Below are 18,088 nucleotides of genomic sequence, written 5' to 3'. Positions count from 1 at the left end.
GACAGGAGAGTATGTCTTGGAAAGACTGGCTCTGTTCTGCAGTTTTTATTAATGTTAGGTATTGGTGGTTCAAAAAGATAATTACCTGACCCTCCCAGGACTTCTGCTTTTTTCTAAAACACCTTCTTCTATTCCATAATCACTACCAAAGTGAACACCTTTCTAAGGTGCTTCTGAGAGTCTGGCTGCTCTGGAGCAAGACTGTGTCAAGCATTCCACCTGGAAGGCCCCTGCCCCAGCATATATGTTCCTGTATCAACAAAGTGGAATAATACCATAACAAGCCCTCCCAGTCCCAAGTACCACAGGCGGGCTTGGCCTGAATCTTCCATGTGCTCACAGCTCCTTCACGTGGGTAAGCCTTTCACTCCTTCAAACACAGCGGGCCACCGTGTGGGGTTTTTTACGATTTAGGGAGTACTTATGTAGGGTGTTAAAATACCTGCCTCTGTCCTCAGATTTCTGAAACTCTTCTTTCTGCCCACCATCGTGGGAAAATTAGAACTAGTTTTGGCTGTGGGAATAGACTGGAAAAGATGTCCTTTACCCAAAAACTACATGTGAAAGTCAACTCCTAGTCTTGGGCTTGTAGGTCTTTTATCACTGTCTTCTAGTCCTGATGTAGTCTCAGTGTTTTGATTTTTTTTTTTAAATCATTTTTGGGAAAAAAAATGTAAATGAATACTCTAATTCATATAGTAGATTTAATCTTTGAATTTCTATGCTTAACCACTTTAAGCATAGAATTAAATGGTTGTAATTTTAACATCTAAGTATTAAATGGTTGTAATTCTTAACTGTTAGTGCCATGATGGCAGAAATACTTCACTGGTGTTACTGTTTTCCTTGACACCAATGAATATATGCTATATGCTGTGAATGGACTAAAAGGTATCCTTCTCTTATAGCATATTAAGTGTATTTGTGCCAGTTTGCTTACAATTCTTTCTGTATAAATCAGTTGGTTAGTTTTGGGTTGGGGGAGGGGGTAAGTATGGTGAAAATGTGATTGTTCAAGCTCTGCACTTCCAGCTCTATTCTTCTTCCTGTCAAAATAGTGTTCCACTGGTCTAACTCCGCTGGCCTCAGGAAGAGGGGATAGCAAAGAGCTTTGAGGATCTTCTGCCTGCCATTGGTTTAGGAAAATGTTTGGAAAACATTACAGACCAGAAAACATGTATGTCACACCTCTAGATAGAAGAAAAAAATAGTAGTTAAATTCCCAATGTGCATTTTTGATTTTTTTAATATAAAGATTAATATCTGCACTGTAAAAGAAAATAATGATCTCCATTCATATTTCTTGTATGAAAAGATGTTATTTGGTAAATTTCTTCCCAGCTAGACTGTAAATTCTATGAGAGCAGAGGCTGTATGTGTCCTCCACTCTGTTCCTGGGCCTGGCACAGTGTCTGGAAAATGGTAGGCACTCATGTCAGCTGTTGAATGACTAAATGGGTAAATTCCACAGTAGATTAAGTGAAAATCAGGTTATAAAGCAGTATGTACTATAAGACTCTACCCTGTAAAATGTATTTCCATGGTCCTATCCCTGTGCATGTGTGTGTGTGCGCATGTACGTGCCTACACACAGGAGAATGTTGCAGGGTGGTGGAATTACAGGTGAACTTTATTTTCTTTTTTATTTTTACTTTGTTAAATTTTTTACATTCTTTGCTATATGTTCCTTTTATAATCTAGCAGAGGATCTTTAGAAGGAGAGGGAGAAGAGTGAAGGATAAAAAGAATAAACAAAAATAAAAAATAAAAATTAATTTAAAAACCCAAAACAAAACAAAAAGGAATAAAGGATGGAGAAAAAAGAAGCAGTTGCCGCTAGGAGACAGATTGTTTAATGCTAAAGATATAGCTGATAGGATTTCAAGTATCAAGGTGGGAAGGCTCCTGTCACCCCTTTGACCATTCCATGTAGGTAAATACCTACTCTACCCACCCTGGCTGCCTTCAAAGGCAAAGAGCTCTAGCTCTTTGGTAGCCCCAGCTCTGTCTTCAAGTAGGCGATGAATTTGAGGGACTCCTCAAGGCTCAGAAAGCTCAGGATTGCCAGCCTCCCATAGACTTAGAAAGATTCCATCCTCTCCACCCCCTAGTCTGGCCTGAGACATCATGCCCTCATCCTGGAAGCTTCCCTGCTCCACTGGCACATGGTTTAGTCCCAGCCGGTGTCACAGACATGGAACATGATACCAGTCCTAGAATTCTCCCAGGATTTGGTCTGAATATCTGCCCTGTAGCCTTGTCCAAACTCTCTCTCCTTCCTGGCCTTGCTCCAGGCTTCCTCTCCAACATGCCTTTCTTGATTGACCTCCTCCCCCAATCCCAAGCATCCTTCAGTCTTTCACTACCTCCTTCAGGAGCCCCCTCTACCATTCTCTCCTCACAAGAGTTCATGAGAGGGTCCTAGGCTCTCACTGTCAACTTTCAGCTCCATCCTGCCTTGCAGTGTGACCTATGTCATCTTCCTGTCAGCCTGGGGGGACAGAGGTTCTGCTCTCCTGATTCATTTCAATTCATTCTTTCAATTGGCCACCAAATTTTTACTGAGTGCCCCACACCCTATTCAGGGCCCTGAGACAGCATCCAACATCAAGATCTTCACCCGTGGAGCAGATGGATGAAGAGGTTGGAGTGGCTGTCCCCAGCCCTGCTGAACAGTTGGGTCCTGGGCTAATCCAGGACTCTTCCCAATAAATTAGGCAACACATGGAGCACAGCATCTGGGATATTTTCCTAGGATTAGCAATGTTTCTTATAATGTCCCTAAAGGGGCAGTAAGAGCAAATCCAGAATGGCCTGCCCTGCATCCAAAATACCCAGAGCCGTGCCAAGGGTAAATGGGGAAGGGGGCTACCTTCTGCCTATAGGCCTTGAAAAGATGGGCAAGGATTTATTGAACCCTCAACTGTAGGAACTTTAAAATGTCTCCCTCTCCAAGTGTTGAGACCAGGGCTGCTGTACTTTAGAGATTAGATGGGGTAAACATAGGAGATCAGATCAGGCTTGAGAACATGAAACTTGAGCAATCTCCTGATAATCTCCTTGGACCATTGGACAAATGTACAGATGCCTTCTCATTTGTCCAGCTCTGATCTCACTTCTGAGAGGTAATGCATGATCTACAGTGACTTACAAACCAGAATTTTACCACCCTCAAAGATATGCAGGTGGGATTGGTTTGGCAGGTGGGGAAAGGGATGGAGACTCTAATTGTGATCTCCACAGAAGCTCTCAGTCTCCCTGGTTTCCATCAGTGGCTGTCTCATTACCCTGATCCTTCCTGGGTTTGGAATTCAGCTTTCTGAGAACAGCTGGGATTCAGGTTTCTGAGAATGACTGGGAAATGCTGGTGTAAGGGCAGACACACGTCTTCCCCACTCCTAAATTTACATCCACCTGGACTGAGCTTCGCTAGCCTAGCACTCCTACTCTTACCTGAAAGTAGCCAAAATTCCACTGGAATCTATTCCCTTCATGAACTGCAAAACCCTCTTCTTCCAAGATTGGATCTTGGAGGCCTGATGGGGGCAAGAGGATGGATGGGAAGGCCTCCTTGGGAGTCGGCGCTCCCCACTTAAGCAACATAAGTACTTTTGGGCAGACCTATCACAAGAACACAACCAAATGGATAAAGGAGAAGCCAAGACTATTCAGTGTCCTTTACACCTACTACTGAACTTCTAGAAGACCACCACCCACACCTAATTTCCCTCCATTCTTGACCCTTGGTTTATTCTGTGACTCCTTGAGAGCCAAACACCAGAATGTGAAATACAGTGCAATTTATTGAGAAAAGAACGTGCAACAATCATCACCAGAGGATCCACAGCTCAGGGAATTAAGGGGCCAGAGGTAAGCCAGGATATGATGCCCAGGTGTGGGGCAGGAACCCTGAGAACTAACAGTCCAGAGATCTTAACCATCTACCCGCTAGCAGTGGCCCCGCAGCTCTGCCCTCCTTAGGTGGGGGCTGAAACATGCCAGCCTCAGACCCGCAACTCCCAGTGAGAGAGGGAGATGGGCCAGGGCAGGAGCAGGCCAGGCTGGGAAGACCCACACTGGTTTGGACTGAGGTGTTGCTATCCAAAGTCAGGGGCCTTTTCAAGGGCGCATCTAGGGGCATCATCATCCCAGACTAGCAGCTGGGCCTCCCTAGCCTAGGATAGGTCTTGGGGATGGAAGAGCCGGGAAGAAGTTCAACCACTTCTCCAGGGGACTTGAGGAAAAGCAAGGCTGGTGTTGGCATTGGTTGATGCCAAGCAGCGAAGGGAGAAGTGCCGTCGCAGGCTGAGGGAAGCCGGTGGGCATGGAGATTTGGCCCCAGAGGATCACTTGCTGGTTGGAGCTGGTTGTCTGGGAGAAGCAGAGAGGGGTGCTGCCTCCAGTGCCAGGCTTGTAGCCAGTGCCTCCTGGGCTCCGGATGCCGCCAGAGCCGGAACGGATGCGGCTGTGGGTCACAGAGCCACGGCTTCCATTGCTGGTCCTGCCCCCAGTGCTGCAGACCTGGCAGCCCCCGCTGCTGCCCCTGGCTCCTCCACAGCCGCCGCTGTTGCAGCAGCCGCCAGGGACCCTCCGAATCCCCCACGGCTTCCCCCAGAGCCGCTGCTCGTGCTGGGGAGGGTGCTGACCGCCGCTACGGAGAGCAAGCGCTCAGTTCAGGCTACAGCCGTGGGTCTGTATCCCAGCTCTGCCCTGCTTGGCTCTGTGACTCAGAGAAAGCTAGTCAACGTCTCTGAGGCCTCACCTGGTAAACGACAAGAGGGAGCCCCGGCCCTCTGGTCCCCTTTCCCAAGACCAAGAGCCAGAAGTATCCACAGAAATTTCTGGTTCTCCTACCTGGGGAACGCCCCGAGACCACAGGGGTTTCAGCTTTGGCATGCCAGTTGGCCAGCTTTGACTAGAAGCAGAGCTTGTGGCTGTGGTCTGAGTGGTCTGAGCCCTGAGACACTGTTTGGTGGCCTGGCCTCCTTGCATGGGTCAGGCTCTCCCGCCTGGACATCAGTCAGTGAGGATGTTTCTAGTCAGCCTTTCTACATTCCAGGGGTAAGGTTTTTGAAGGGCTACTTACAAATGCACACAGCACCCTGACACTCTCCAGACATCCTAAAAGGCAAAAGAAGGAGATGTGGATTACTTTGCAATGAGTCATTATCTAAAGAGCTGAGGGTTCATAACCTTGGGAGATACTAGGAATATTTGCCCTACCAGGGGTCAAGCTCCCAGGGGAAGAAAGGCTATTCCAAGTCTGTTTCCAGACACAGATCTCCCCAGGAAAAGGGGCTGCTTCAGGGGATTGAGGCATCCAGAAGCTCCACCAATCACACTCCTTCTTTCCATCTTCCCATCCTCTTTCCCTAATTTCCCAGATTATCTTCCAGGCAAATGACCATCACCCAGTGCCCCCTTGATTAGCCCATCCTCACCTCTCCTCCCCTGCTAAGACCATCTTCCCACCTTAGCTATGCCCTTTCCCTCCTTCACCCAGCCCTGACTTTCTTATTTCTACCTCTCCTCTTCCAGAAGCCTTCCCCTTTGAGCCCTGCTGGGGTGGGAGGGGGGAGGGTGATGGTGGTGGTGGTGGTGGTGGTGACGGTTGTTCAAGGTGGGTAACATGTAAGAGGGGCTGATGCTCAACACATGATGCATTTGAAAATGTCCTGCCCACACTCCCCATCTTCCTGTGCCTCTTCCTTGTTCATGGAGCAGACATGCCCACATATCTGAGCAGACATGGAACGTGTCTGCACACCTTGTCAACGTGGGTCCCACTGGTACCTCTCACCCCTTCCTCATCTTATGACCCTCAATACACGTAGCACCATCTGCACTCTCACTCCTTTTTCTTAGAAATTTGTAAGACATCCTTAAGTTTTCTTCTCGCACTTGAGTTCTGCTTCCTCCATCAGATTGGGAGCCGCCTGAAGACAGAGGCTCTGAACACGGGATTCACAGAGCAGCTCGTCAGCAGAAGGATCGCTCAATTCTTGATGCTCCTTTGGCATTTGGTAGCCACTCACTAAGTCCTTTTCTGCTACTTGGTATCGTGTTATTTTTCCAGAGTATATATGCATCAGCAACCTTCCCATATGGACTCAGCCTCGAGGATGGGGTGTTACAGGACTGTCTATACTGAGCTGTCCAGTATGGTAACCACTACCCACATGAAGCTATTTAAATTTATTTAAATTAAATTAAATATGAAACTCAGTTGTACTAGCCATATTTCAAGTGCTCAGGTGGCTAAGGACTACTGTATTGGATGGCACAGGTATAGGACATTGTCATCATCTCAGAAAGTTCCAGTGGACAGCACTAGAGCTTTTCTCATAAGCCCAAAGCACGTTTCCTTAATTGCACATAGTGAGGCTCAACGGAGTTATGTAAGGCAATACTGAAGTCCATGGTAAATGGGAGAATTAGGTGATCTTGACTGACAAAAAGATAGTAGGGCTTGAATCCTAAACCCTGTCGTTCAGGAGATTCGTTGCATGTTGTCTGAGTTGTCCTCTCTCTGTAATCTTGCTGTCTTTCTTCATCGTCAAAGGCTACTGTAAAATCACTTCTGGGGAACACTGACCCCACAGCCCCTCACCTGCGCTCCTCGCTCTCCAGCAGCTTGCGGTAGGTGGCGATCTCCATGTCCAGAGCCAGCTTGATGTTCATCAACTCCTGGTAGTCATGCAGCAGCCGGGCCAGGTCATCCTTGGCCTGCTGTAGGGCGGCCTGCAGCTCTTGGAGCTTGGCACTGGTGTCCTGGAGGGCCAGCTCCCCACGCTGCTCAGCATCCGCGATGGTGTTCTGCAGGTTGGCGTTCTGGGGCAGAGGGAGTTAGGAGAGTCAGGTGACCAGGAAACAAACAGCTGATCTTTCCCGAGAAGAGGTCTCTTCCCCATCCAAGCATCCCTTCCTCGCCATCCTTGGGAATTCAGTGGAGCATGCTCAGAAAACAAAAGTCAGTTTGCAATTGGTTTATTCATCTTCAGCCCTTTTAAATTAATTCATGTCTCATCAAGAAAAGGAACACTGATTTGCTGGTTAAGGCAGTGGTGGTCTGGTGAGTGGTCCTTTTTTGAAGACTGTTAAGACTCTCTTGCCTAATCGCTTCATTCCAGTAGTACAAATTAGCCTTCACGGCTATGTGACGTGTGTGATAAATAGCTCATTGAGAAATGAGTGTTTAAAGCCATCCTTCACAGTTGCAAGATTTGCTGGACAAACCAGAATGGGCAACCCTCTCTCCTTAGGGAGCCTTCTAAGAAGGCCAGCCTCCAGGAGGAACATCTGGGAGAACACAGTGTCCCAGAGACTGTGCTATCCCACATGTGACACCACGAAAGGACAGAGAAAGCCTGTGGTGGAGGCACAGTTCTTGCTTCTCCTTCTCCTCAGGGCCCAGAAGACCTCCAGGGTCTCTCCATTCAGCCCACACCCCCCTGCTTCTTGACGTTCTCGATCTCAGCCCGCAGCCTCGGGATCACCCTGTTGAGCTCCATGATCTCGTTCTTGGTGTTCTTCAGGTCATCCCCATGCCTGCCGGCCTTGTTCTCCAGCTCCCCAAGCTGACAGAGGAGAAACCAATCAGCATGGCTTTGCAAGATGTTGGAGTACTCTTGATAAAGGTCTGCAGGGCCTAAAACTGGAGTGTGGGGACAAGAGGAGAGCTCCCACCTTGGTCTGGTACAGGGCCTCAGCCTCGGCCTTGCTCTTCTGGGCAGTGTCCTCGTACTGGGCCTTGACCTCATTGATGATGCTGTCCAGGTCCAAGCAGCGGTTGTTGTCCATGGAGAGGACCACGGACATGTCATTGAGGTGATTCTGCATCTGGGGCAATCCCTGTGGGGAACATGGATGGTCACTTTCACCATCCCCTGGCCTTAGGGGATACTGGGAATAAAGATGTCCAAGAATCTTCTACCAACAGACATATCCCGACCATGGGGCCAGGAGTGGGAGAGTTAGAAACATCATCTTGCGCTGCAGGCCTGGCTATGGCGCAAAGGATACCAGACAACAAAACTAAAGGAAAAAAAGAACACCAATACAATCAGGTTGTCAGCCTGAAAGTATCAGCCAGTGAGCCCTACTGGGTGGGTTTCCATGGAACTGCAGTAGGGAGGAGTCCTCTGAAAGAGCTCACTGTGATACTGGGATAGGAGCCAGAGGGACGCTATCGAACAAAATGGGCTGAGGACAGAGGGTAAAGTAGGGGACAGAGAGGGATGCTGGCCCTGTAAGCCAGGTCTGTGTAGCCTGGAGGAATGAAGTTAGCATGTCCTGGATGGGGTGGAGCTGAGGTCTGAACCCTATTGCTGGTTTTGTGTGTCCCGCCATGTGACTGTCCCCTAAAGTTACGCTTGGGAAGTATCCTTGGAAAAATGCAGATAGGAAGGCTGTGGGGCTTGGCAAACCAAGGAATCACCATCTCATAGAGGGTCCTCAGGAAGCTGAGTTCATCTGTCAGGCCGTCCACCTTGGCCTGCAGCGCCACCTTGTCCATGAAGGCCGCGTCCACGTCCTGAGGGACAGGGGGAGGAGGGCTGTCAGAAACCCAAAAGAATGACCCTCTGCCCCCCACCACCCTCAGCGCTCTCCTGAGTCTTCATCTCTCCTCTTGGCCCCTCCCCCAGCCCTCTTCCTAATTGTGACTTCTCACTTTCCCTTTTGAAGAAAAAAAAAAGTGGTTTTCTTCCTTTTAATTGCTTTGGCTAATCAAACCCCAATGCTTTAACAAAACCCTATTGGCCAAGTACAGAATAAGGGTAGGAAAATCACACTTATCCAATATGTGACTCGGTTATATAGTACCAAGCCTCCTGAATAGGGAGGAAGGCATTCTCTCACTGCTTCATGTTTATGATGACTGGTTGACACAACCTACAAGTACTTGCTGATTATTATTATTAATAACGCTCAGGGTACATTTGTAGGCTGAAAACCTTGATGGATGCTGTACATAAAACCTCCATTATTAGTTCACGTTACTCATCAGCTCATTCGTCATCGTAAGACATCGTCCCCACCAGCAGTGTACTCAGAGCAGCCCCCTTCATCAAACACCTGATTCCCAAAAATGTAGGGAAAAACATAAACGGCACACAGAGCACAGGGTCACGGTACCTCAAAGCAGCCGGCTTTGCTCTCCCTCCAGGAGGGCCATGCCCAGAAAGGGATCTAGGGTCTGCTCGTCCTAGATTACTTACCTTCTTGAGCCCCACAAACTCATTCTCTGCAGCAGTGCGTTTGTTGATCTCATCTTCATACCTGAGACAGAAAGAGCCACACATTGGGTCATTGACATTTCAGAAGTTGGAAGGGAGGGAGGGAGGCTCCCAAGCACTCAGGCAGAATCTTCTCACCCGGGGACGGGGCCAGCTTCATGGGTGCGCGGCCCGTGCCGTTACACAGGGCCCTGGGCTCAGAAGGTCCTCGCACTTGGTTTAAAACTCTGCTGGCCCAATCTTGAAATTCTTAATAATTTTTTGACAATGGCCCTGAATTTTTTCCCTGAACCTCCAAAACGATGTAGCCAGTCCTGCCTAGAGGGCTTTTGGAGCTCAGGCCACTGCCTCGTTCCTCCTCCAAGTCCAAGTGTCACGCTGAGGTATGGCAGACAGGGTGGGGGAACACTTCAAGGAGCCCGGCTACTGGCCCAGCTCTGATAGACGTCACAAAGCACAATGTGGGCAGATGAGGCCCAGAGAGGTATTTGCTCAGACTGGGTGTTTCAGCCTCTGTTCTCTCTGTTTCTCTTTCTATTTTGGGATAAGAATAAACTCGTATCTTCTCAGTGCATCAAGGTTACCAGATTCCTGCCTGTGAATGACTGAACTCTCCCACCACGAGTCTGGATTTCATGAACATTGAAGATGGAATTATTCTGGGAGAAACAAGCATTCTGGGCAAGCTGAATCTGAGTTGCCACTGGATTCCCAGAGCCCAGCACAGCGGGTGCCCACAGATGGAGTAGAATGGCACCTCCCCAGAACAGGTGTGCCCACCCTTGTGGGTCCTGATCCCCGGGGGTGTCTGGAGCTCCTTCCCCACCTTGAGAGGCCCGTTTACCTCTCACAGACTTCAAAGGATGTCATCCATAACCGCAAACATGCAAGAGGAGGCTGACCGAAGCTGCAGAAATGGGACTGGGCTGGAGACATTGGAAGAGCACTTTACAGCCATCTGCCTAGAACCCCTGGGACCTATGGAGCCCTCAGGCCCCTGGAATCTGCCCCACCCGCTGGTTCAGAATCTAGAACCAGAACACGGAAATTTGCATTTTGACAGGCTTCCAGGGTGCTGCCTACGTACAGTAAAGTGTGGAGGACTCTCCATCCTAAAGGACTTTAAACTCTGGGAGGACACTCTTGTCCACCTGGGCTGGCATAGGAGGGGGCTTGCCCAGAGACTGAAAAATCTGGCATTGTTAGCCACCTGGAAGTCTCAGTCCTCACCCTCTCACACCCTTCTTCATGATCGTGCTTCACTCAATAAATCCATCCATGAGTCTTGACTGAAGGTACAGTCAGGAACAGTTAAAAATCCCAAATTGGAACCACACCTCCCTGCTAATCCCCAGAAGGGGAAACTCCCCGGTTGGGGCCCTCACTTCTTTTTGAAGTCTTCCACCAGGTCCTGCATGTTCTTCAGCTCTCCTTCCAGATTCCCCTTCTTCCCCAGAGCCAAATCCAGCTGCCGGCACAGGCAGTTGATGTAGCTTTCAAATAAAGGCTCCAGGTTGCTGGGGCCTGAGCTGGAGCCCGAGCCCACAGTCCGCTGCTGGAGAAGGTCCCACTTGGTTTCCAGGACCTTGTTCTGCTGTTCCAGGAGCCGCACCTACAGCAGGGGAGGCAGAAAAAGGGTCAACCTCTTGAGTTGAGCAGGTGGGGCCACCCATCCCAAGGGGTCGAAATGTGGAAACTCAACCCAGTTGTTCCATCTGCAATAGCCTCTGTTTTGGGGGGAATTTGAGAGGGATGAGGGTTTAGAAAAGGGAGAAGAATGTGTTGAGTGCTTACGGAATGCTATTTTCACCCAGTCTAACTCATTTAATCCTCCCATACAACTACCTATAAAGGTGTTATCCCCATTTGATAGATAAGGAAACTGAGGCTCAAAGAGCTCAAATAAGTTGCCCAAAGTGAGGTGGCTACTAAGTAACAAAGCGAAGAGACAAACCCAGCACTCATCAAGTCTTACCAGAATCCTTCACAATGCAACTAAAGGAGACCCACACAAATAAAGGTACTTATCATTGTCTTTTAAATGAAAGTTGTTTCACCTCCATACAAGCAGGGAAAACAGTCGGTGAAGTCTAACTTTTCCTAAGTTTTTCATATTTTCCTTAATTGTTTCCCCTTTCAGTTACTTGGCTTATAGCCAACCTCAGTTTAACTTCAAATCCCAGGCACATTTCTCCAGACCCAGCACACTCTTCTCTGTTCAAGCACGGACAACTTGGTTTAATATAGGCTAAAGCACAGCATCATCTGGTAAGTAAGTTAGTGGCCAAAACTCATCACTGAGAGGCAGTCGTGAGATTCCTCCTAATGCAAGTTTGATTTTCAGCTAGTTTGGATTACCAAGCAATTGCTTCTCAAGAATCATTGAAAGTTAGCTATAATAATTTCATGGTTAATGCTCCATTCTCAAAAAGAGCTAAGAGCATCTTTGGACCCTCACTACACTTTCCCTGGCCCTTCCCTAGAAGGAAATCAAGAGCCGAAATCTTTCTCTCATTTCACAGCTGGGAAAACAGGGCCCCCAGATCAAGAGAGGCATGCCCACTGCCCTGTAGGGGCCAAGGTAGAACCAAGACAAGAAGTTGGAACCCCTGCCTCTGAGCCTGGCAGGTACTACTGGCATTTTCTTATACCATCCCCCTGGGCAGCCCAAACCCTCCATGACACCACTGGGCTTTGCCCCCACCTTGTCAATGAAGGAGGCGAACTTGTTGTTGAGGGTCTTGATCTGCTCCCGCTCCTGGGTCTTTATTTGCCCAATCTGGGGGTCAGTCTCCACATTGAGGGGCTGCAGGAGGCTCTGGTTGACAGTCACTTCCTGGATTCCCCCAGGGAAGCCACCCGGGCCAAAGCCACTGGGACCACCAAAGCCACCAGGGCCACCAAAGCCACCAATTCCACCAAAGCCACCAGCTCCTCCAAAGCCACCAGCTCCACCAAAGCCACCAGCCCCTCCAAGGCCACCAGCCCCTCCAAAGCCGAAGGCCCCTCCAAAGCCACCAGCCCCTCCAAAACCACCTCCCATTCCTCTGACTCCACAAAAGCCACCCCCATAGCCACCCCCAAAGCCACTGACACAGCTGCTGCGCCCTCCCCCAAAGCCACCAGCCCAGGAGCCACCAGCCACGCTGATGGAGATGCTCTTGTTGCCACCCAGGTTGTAGAGGCTGTGACTGCCAAAGCCTCCTGCTCCGCTCCAGAACCCACAGGCCCCTCTGCCGGCTCCCCCTGAGCGGGCCACACAGCTTATCCTGCTGCTGCCGGAGACCACGGCGGAGCAGAGGGAGAAGCCCTGGCTCCCGCCACTGACGGATTTCTTGCAGATTTGTCTGTTCATGGTGAGAGAGCTCAGAGGCAAGCTAGCTATCACTTCACAGGAGCTGAGAGAGGGATGAGGACCGAAGATGGGGACAACAGAGGAGACTGGCCTTTATATACCAAGGAGTTTGGCTTGGCAGAAGGAGAGACAAGCAATTAGCTGCGAGTCGTCTTGGGTTTGGTTTGCCTCCCAGGCAATAAGTTACTTCTAGTTTCCAAACACACCTCAAAAATAATCCCCCGGACCAAAGTGACTTTACTTTCTCAGCTTAATCATCCAAACTTGCTTCAGTTGACAAAGAACTGGAGCTCTCCTCCCTCCCTCCATGGGTTTCTTCAAGGGTGTTGGGGAACTCAAACAGTACCTGATCCAGCAGGATGAATTGGGGTTTGATACCAAGGGGTCAGGAACCATTGAGCTCCATGACATGGGGGTGAGGACCAGACAACCTCTTCCAGGTGGCCTGGGTCCCTCTCTGCATGCCAGAGTGCCACCGCCCAATGGCATATCATCTGTACCTGCCTCTTCAAAGAAATATCCAGAGAAGGGCTTGGGGTGGGGAGGATGGAAGGGTGAGAGGTGCACTGACCCCACAGGGTCCACTCTGGCACCTCCTCAGCCAAAGGCATCCCTTAAGCCAAGCTGTCATTTGAGCTGAGAGATGCTGCTGGTGGGAAACGAAGGTGGAGATAAAATGTCTGACCCATGGGAAAAGTGAAGGTCAGATATGAAGCAAAAAAGTGTGAGGCTTGCAGAGAAGAAGGGGACGTGTGCAGAAAGGAGTCTCAGGCAAAGTCCCTTCACTAGCATCCTAGACCAGCAACAGGTGATTTCTGTATCCAGAAGCAAGAGAAGGTAAGATGTGGGGACCAGTTGGCTGAGGGCTCAGCTCAGACCCCATTCATCTTAGGATGAGAGTGCATGCCGTGTCAGATCTGGTGGCCTTAGGACCTCCTAGCCCCTCCACCACCCAGTCTGGGTTAGATGCCCCTCCCTGTTTTCCCACCATATCCTGTGCTTTTCCCACCGTGGCCCTGACTCAAAGTATCCTTATCTACTTATTTGTCAGGACCCCTCTGGGCCCTGAACTTGTCAAGGGAAGGAGTTGAGTCATACTCATTCTGAATCTCCAGCTTGTACCTAGGGTAAACACACCAGGAATGTCTGTGATCACCAGTATCTAAGAAGGTAAATAATCTAGACCCAGGTCCCACCCCAGTCTTATGGAATGAAAATCTTCAGAGGAAGGGCTTGAGTGTCTGTATTCTTAACAAGCCCTTCAGGTAATCCTTGTGATAAAGGAAGTCTGGGAATCTCTGATCTAGAATATGGGTGTTCCATCTGGGCCCAGGGAGCCGGGGGGATGGAGGAACCTTAGAGGTAGAGCAGGCACACGGATGCGTTACTGCTCTAACTTCTGGCAGCTCAACCACCCGCCATCCCCATGCCAACCCACCTCCACACCCAACCACACCACGCATGGCAAAAGCAAATTCTCAGGTTGTTACCTGCATGTGGGACTTCACAAGGCATGGCAGGAACAGGAGGGAGTGACTCTCGTGTTCCAAGAAATAAGTGGTGGGTCTGTGTCCAGAATTCTGGTCAAATAAGCAGCCAGCACTCTGTCTTTCTGGGATGGTTTCTAGACAAGGCAGTCTAGGACAGAGGGTTGGTCTGAAAAATCCTCAAGAACCTCGAGTCAAGCAATTTTAAGTGCTCTGCTGCCAATTCTCAACTCGCTGCTCTACTCTTTGTCTGGAGCTAGTCTGCCCGATTAGAAGCTCACTAGCTCTTTGACCTTGGACAAGTTATTTAACTTTTATATGTCTTGGTTTCCTCAACTGTAAGATGGGGATGAAAAAACAGCAGCTACTTGAGCATTAAACAAGTTAAATATAGAATACTTTCTACAGTGCATGACACATAGTAAGCACTGTACGTTCAGTTATTGCTAATATTCTACTTGAGGACATGGGGGAGGGGATAACTTATGTTTGGCCTCGGCTGTCCTCAAGACAACTCTGCACCCCTGGAAAAGGAAGCTGAGAGTATGAATGGAGAATAAGAATACCAAGTTGAGACGGTAGAGAGCAAGACCTCTGCTAGGATGGGTTTGGGCTGGGTGAACTTGGGCCATGATTTAACACACTAGTCTGTGTTCTAATCTGCCAGATCCCTTCCTACCTAATTGGTTTGTGATGAGCCTTACAGGAAATAATGTTAGTGAAAGGTCTTTGAAAGTTACAGGATGCCACAAAAGAATAAGGTAACTGCAGTCTACGTCATCATAGACCTGAGTTCAAATGCCTTGTCTATCTCTTACCGTGTGGTAACCTTGGACAAGATGCTTGACTTCTTTGGCCTCTGTTATATGTAAAATGAGGATTCCATCCCACTCAAAGGATTGTTCTGAGATTTAAATAACGTCCAGTTTGGGTTTTCAAGTCTACATTATCCATCCATAGACAATCCACGAAGGGGCTCTGTGTCGGGTTCTTCTTTGAGACGTTTACTCCACCCATGAATTGAATGCCAATCCCTCTTGGTGAGGTCTATGTTCATAACCTTTGGAATTCCTTTAAAAGCACAATATCAAGTGCCCTCCCTGGGAAGAAAGCTGAGCCAGGCTCACCTGAAGCTCCAGGTGAGAGTCCAAAGTAAACAAGGACAAACATCAGCATCTCTGATTCCCTTCCCCTCCCTTGGCTCCAGTGCTGAGGCAGCGGGTGGTAGCCTCCTAAGTGTGGCTCATCTCTGCCACCCCAGCAGATACCGGAGAAGAGGGATGGAGAGAGGTGATGGGCAGATCACCAACGCACCGGTTTGGGTTGGGTTCCCCTAATCCACATCTCCCAAGCCTGCCAAAGCATCACCTTATTTAGCCAGCTGGGGTTGTTTTCTAGGCAGTTGACTGAAGCTGCTGAAAATATCCAGAGTGAACATCCTGGGCTATATTTCTCTTATTCACTACAGGAGCTTTTGGAACAGCAGTGTCTAAATGAGCTGCCTGCTGCTGGCGGTCTGAGTTCTAATCCCTCACCTGCCAGAACCTTCTGTGTAAAGTAGCCAAGTGGCAGAACACTCTAGATCCTTATTTCCTCACCTATAAAATAGGACAATTGTCATTAAGCAGTTATTCCCTCTAACCAAATTGCTCTCTGGTACTCAATCGCGGTGAGAATGCTTAAGAGTGGCCTATAATGTAATTGTGAAAGGAAGAATGAATCATGAGACAGTAGTCATTACCTTTGGGTGAAAGTGAGTGGGCATCCCTCACCATCTAGGAGATGAGGATGAAGGGGTGATATTACCCCTTTCTACACGTGGATCCACAGATCCAATTTTCAAGATAATCATTAATTCATTCTAAAAAAAAAACAAAAAACAAAAAAACAGTCCTTCTGTATCTCCTGCCCCTGGACTAAGACTTATCATTTTTCTGCTTTTTACCATGTTAAAATAAAAAGCACTAAAATAACTTCACTTAATGAATGAACAGGAAAAATATGTTACTGTATAGAGCTGGCTCCCATTATCGCTTAAGCTTATTAAAGAAGTGAACACCTAAGTACAGCTAAATCCTTTTGATACTAAGTTTTAGCTGTTAACAATCACGATTTATTCTAATTCTGGTCCCCTCTCCAGACGTGGTTAAAATACTCTTCAACTCACCCCTAAATCCTTACCTACTACTAGATTCTTTCCCAGGGCTTGAATAGGGCAGAAGTCTATCCCCAAGGTAGCCTTAACAAAAAGGTTCTGTGGTTAAATAAATTTGGGAAATGAACATTTTTTACTTTCTCTCAGGTTTTTAATAAAGGTTATTTGCATATTAAAAGCCTCTTTCCGGTAGAAAAGAATCATTTACTTTTACTAAATCAGAGCCTCCCAAACAAACCTAGCAACAAAATGTTTCTATCTTAACACCTATCAACATGCTTTTGAACATACTTGGAGAAACAGCAATCCAACTATGCATCCAAAATGGATAAGAACATGCAGAGAGGACAGTCAAGGGATTAAGGCATAAATTCAAGGAGACTTGCCTCATTCCTGGAAAGAAACTACTTACTCCAAGTGACACAGAGGAAGCTGGGGGAAGACTAAGGTCTGTGGCTTGAAGAAGCAGGGAGAAGGGCTCTGGGTGCTGGGAAATGGGGAAGGTCCCTGAGGACCAATTCTCCCGTCAACCTATATTCTCACCAGCCATGGATCTTGCTGGGTCTTTCTGAAAGCCACAGACCTTCCCTCAGGAAGCACCCTGGGCAAGGGGCCTCATCCCTTTTCAGTGGTGTGCTGGATTTTCTGAAACTCAAATGACAGCAACTCCTCCCTCTATTTCCTTGCAGCTTGAAGGAATGAAAAACATGGAGGCCTTGAAGTTAGGCCTGTGTTCAAATCCCAGCCTTGCCACCTTCCACTTACATGGTCTCCGGGGAGTCGTTTTAACCTCTGGCCTCAGTTTTCTGTTCCCTCTGCCAGGGATGCTCATCCCACCTTCAATTCCTGGACTAGCCCTTACTTCTCACTGTAGATCACTCCATCACTGCCTCCTGAAAGCTTTCCTGGATTGCACACATGGCACAGAATGCCTGTTCGGGCTCCCGTCGGACTCTCTTAATCCCTTTTTATCACTTGCCCTATTATATTAAAGTGACTCGTTTCAGTGTCTGATCTCTGCTAGGATGGAATTTCCTTGGAGGGATGGATGTGCCACCTTCATCTCTGTGCTTCTCCTTGCCCAGCACATATTAGGCGCTGTGAATTTCGGTGGGCTAATGGGGCATCAAATTGGGGCGGGCATAGCCTCCTCATGAGGTTGCAGTGAGGACCACAAGACGCAGTGACGGAAAGCGCATGCACAGGGCACGTACTCACCACTTGGCAGCCCTTCTGATGAGGAGAGTGATGATGTCAACGTGCAGGGCCCTCCTGGAAGTTGTCAGTTGGAGGCTGAAGGGGAGGGAGGAGTTCTAAGGGGTAGCCTCACTTAGGGTCCATGTGACATTGAAGGCTGATGATTTTGGCATAAAATTGCAAGGAATCATTGTGAGTCACATAAAAGTCATTCTTCCATGCCTGGCCAAGCCAGTTTCCCACTACAGGGGCCCAGCAGGAAAGCAGTTCATCAATCAGCAAACATCAGTGGAGCTACTGTATGCTTAGAGTTGTGGGGACTATGACAGTGAAAATAATTTCCTCTTTCAAATATTTCCTCCTTTCGCCTACCTGTGAAAGAACATAAAAATGGCTAACATTAAATGCCTGCACAGAATTAGGTTATTTACAAGTATCGTTTCTAGTTGTCCTGAAAACTCTGTAAGATTGAAATTGTCATCTACATTTTACATGTAAGGACATAGGTTAATGAAGTTAATTAGCTCGCCCCAAGTGAATTAGCTGACTGAGCTGGGATTTTACTCAGACTATCCAACTCCAAAGCCTGTCGTAAATTCATGGATCACTTTTATCTACGTGGGCTTCAGCAAATTAAATGACACCACCCCAGAGTGGA

General features: G+C 48.4%; 1 protein-coding gene across 1 annotated transcript; it reads right to left on the bottom strand.

Moving 5' to 3' along the window:
- Positions 1-6,606: 6,606 nt before the first annotated feature.
- Positions 6,607-12,591, bottom strand: LOC130832649 (keratin, type II cytoskeletal 2 oral-like). Its single transcript, XM_057701188.1, has 7 exons — positions 11,941-12,591; positions 10,622-10,848; positions 9,219-9,279; positions 8,438-8,533; positions 7,687-7,833; positions 7,446-7,577; positions 6,607-6,831 (listed from the first exon to the last, which is right to left on the bottom strand). Exons 1-7 carry the CDS (start codon positions 12,589-12,591, stop codon positions 6,607-6,609), a joined length of 1,539 nt encoding a protein of 512 aa, XP_057557171.1.
- Positions 12,592-18,088: the final 5,497 nt, after the last annotated feature.

This window comes from Hippopotamus amphibius, chromosome 12, assembly GCF_030028045.1.
Source record: "Hippopotamus amphibius kiboko isolate mHipAmp2 chromosome 12, mHipAmp2.hap2, whole genome shotgun sequence".
NCBI classification, from domain to species: Eukaryota; Metazoa; Chordata; class Mammalia; order Artiodactyla; family Hippopotamidae; genus Hippopotamus; species Hippopotamus amphibius.
The sequence above is the reverse complement of the archived record's forward strand: the minus strand, read 5'-3'. Positions and strand labels throughout refer to the sequence as shown.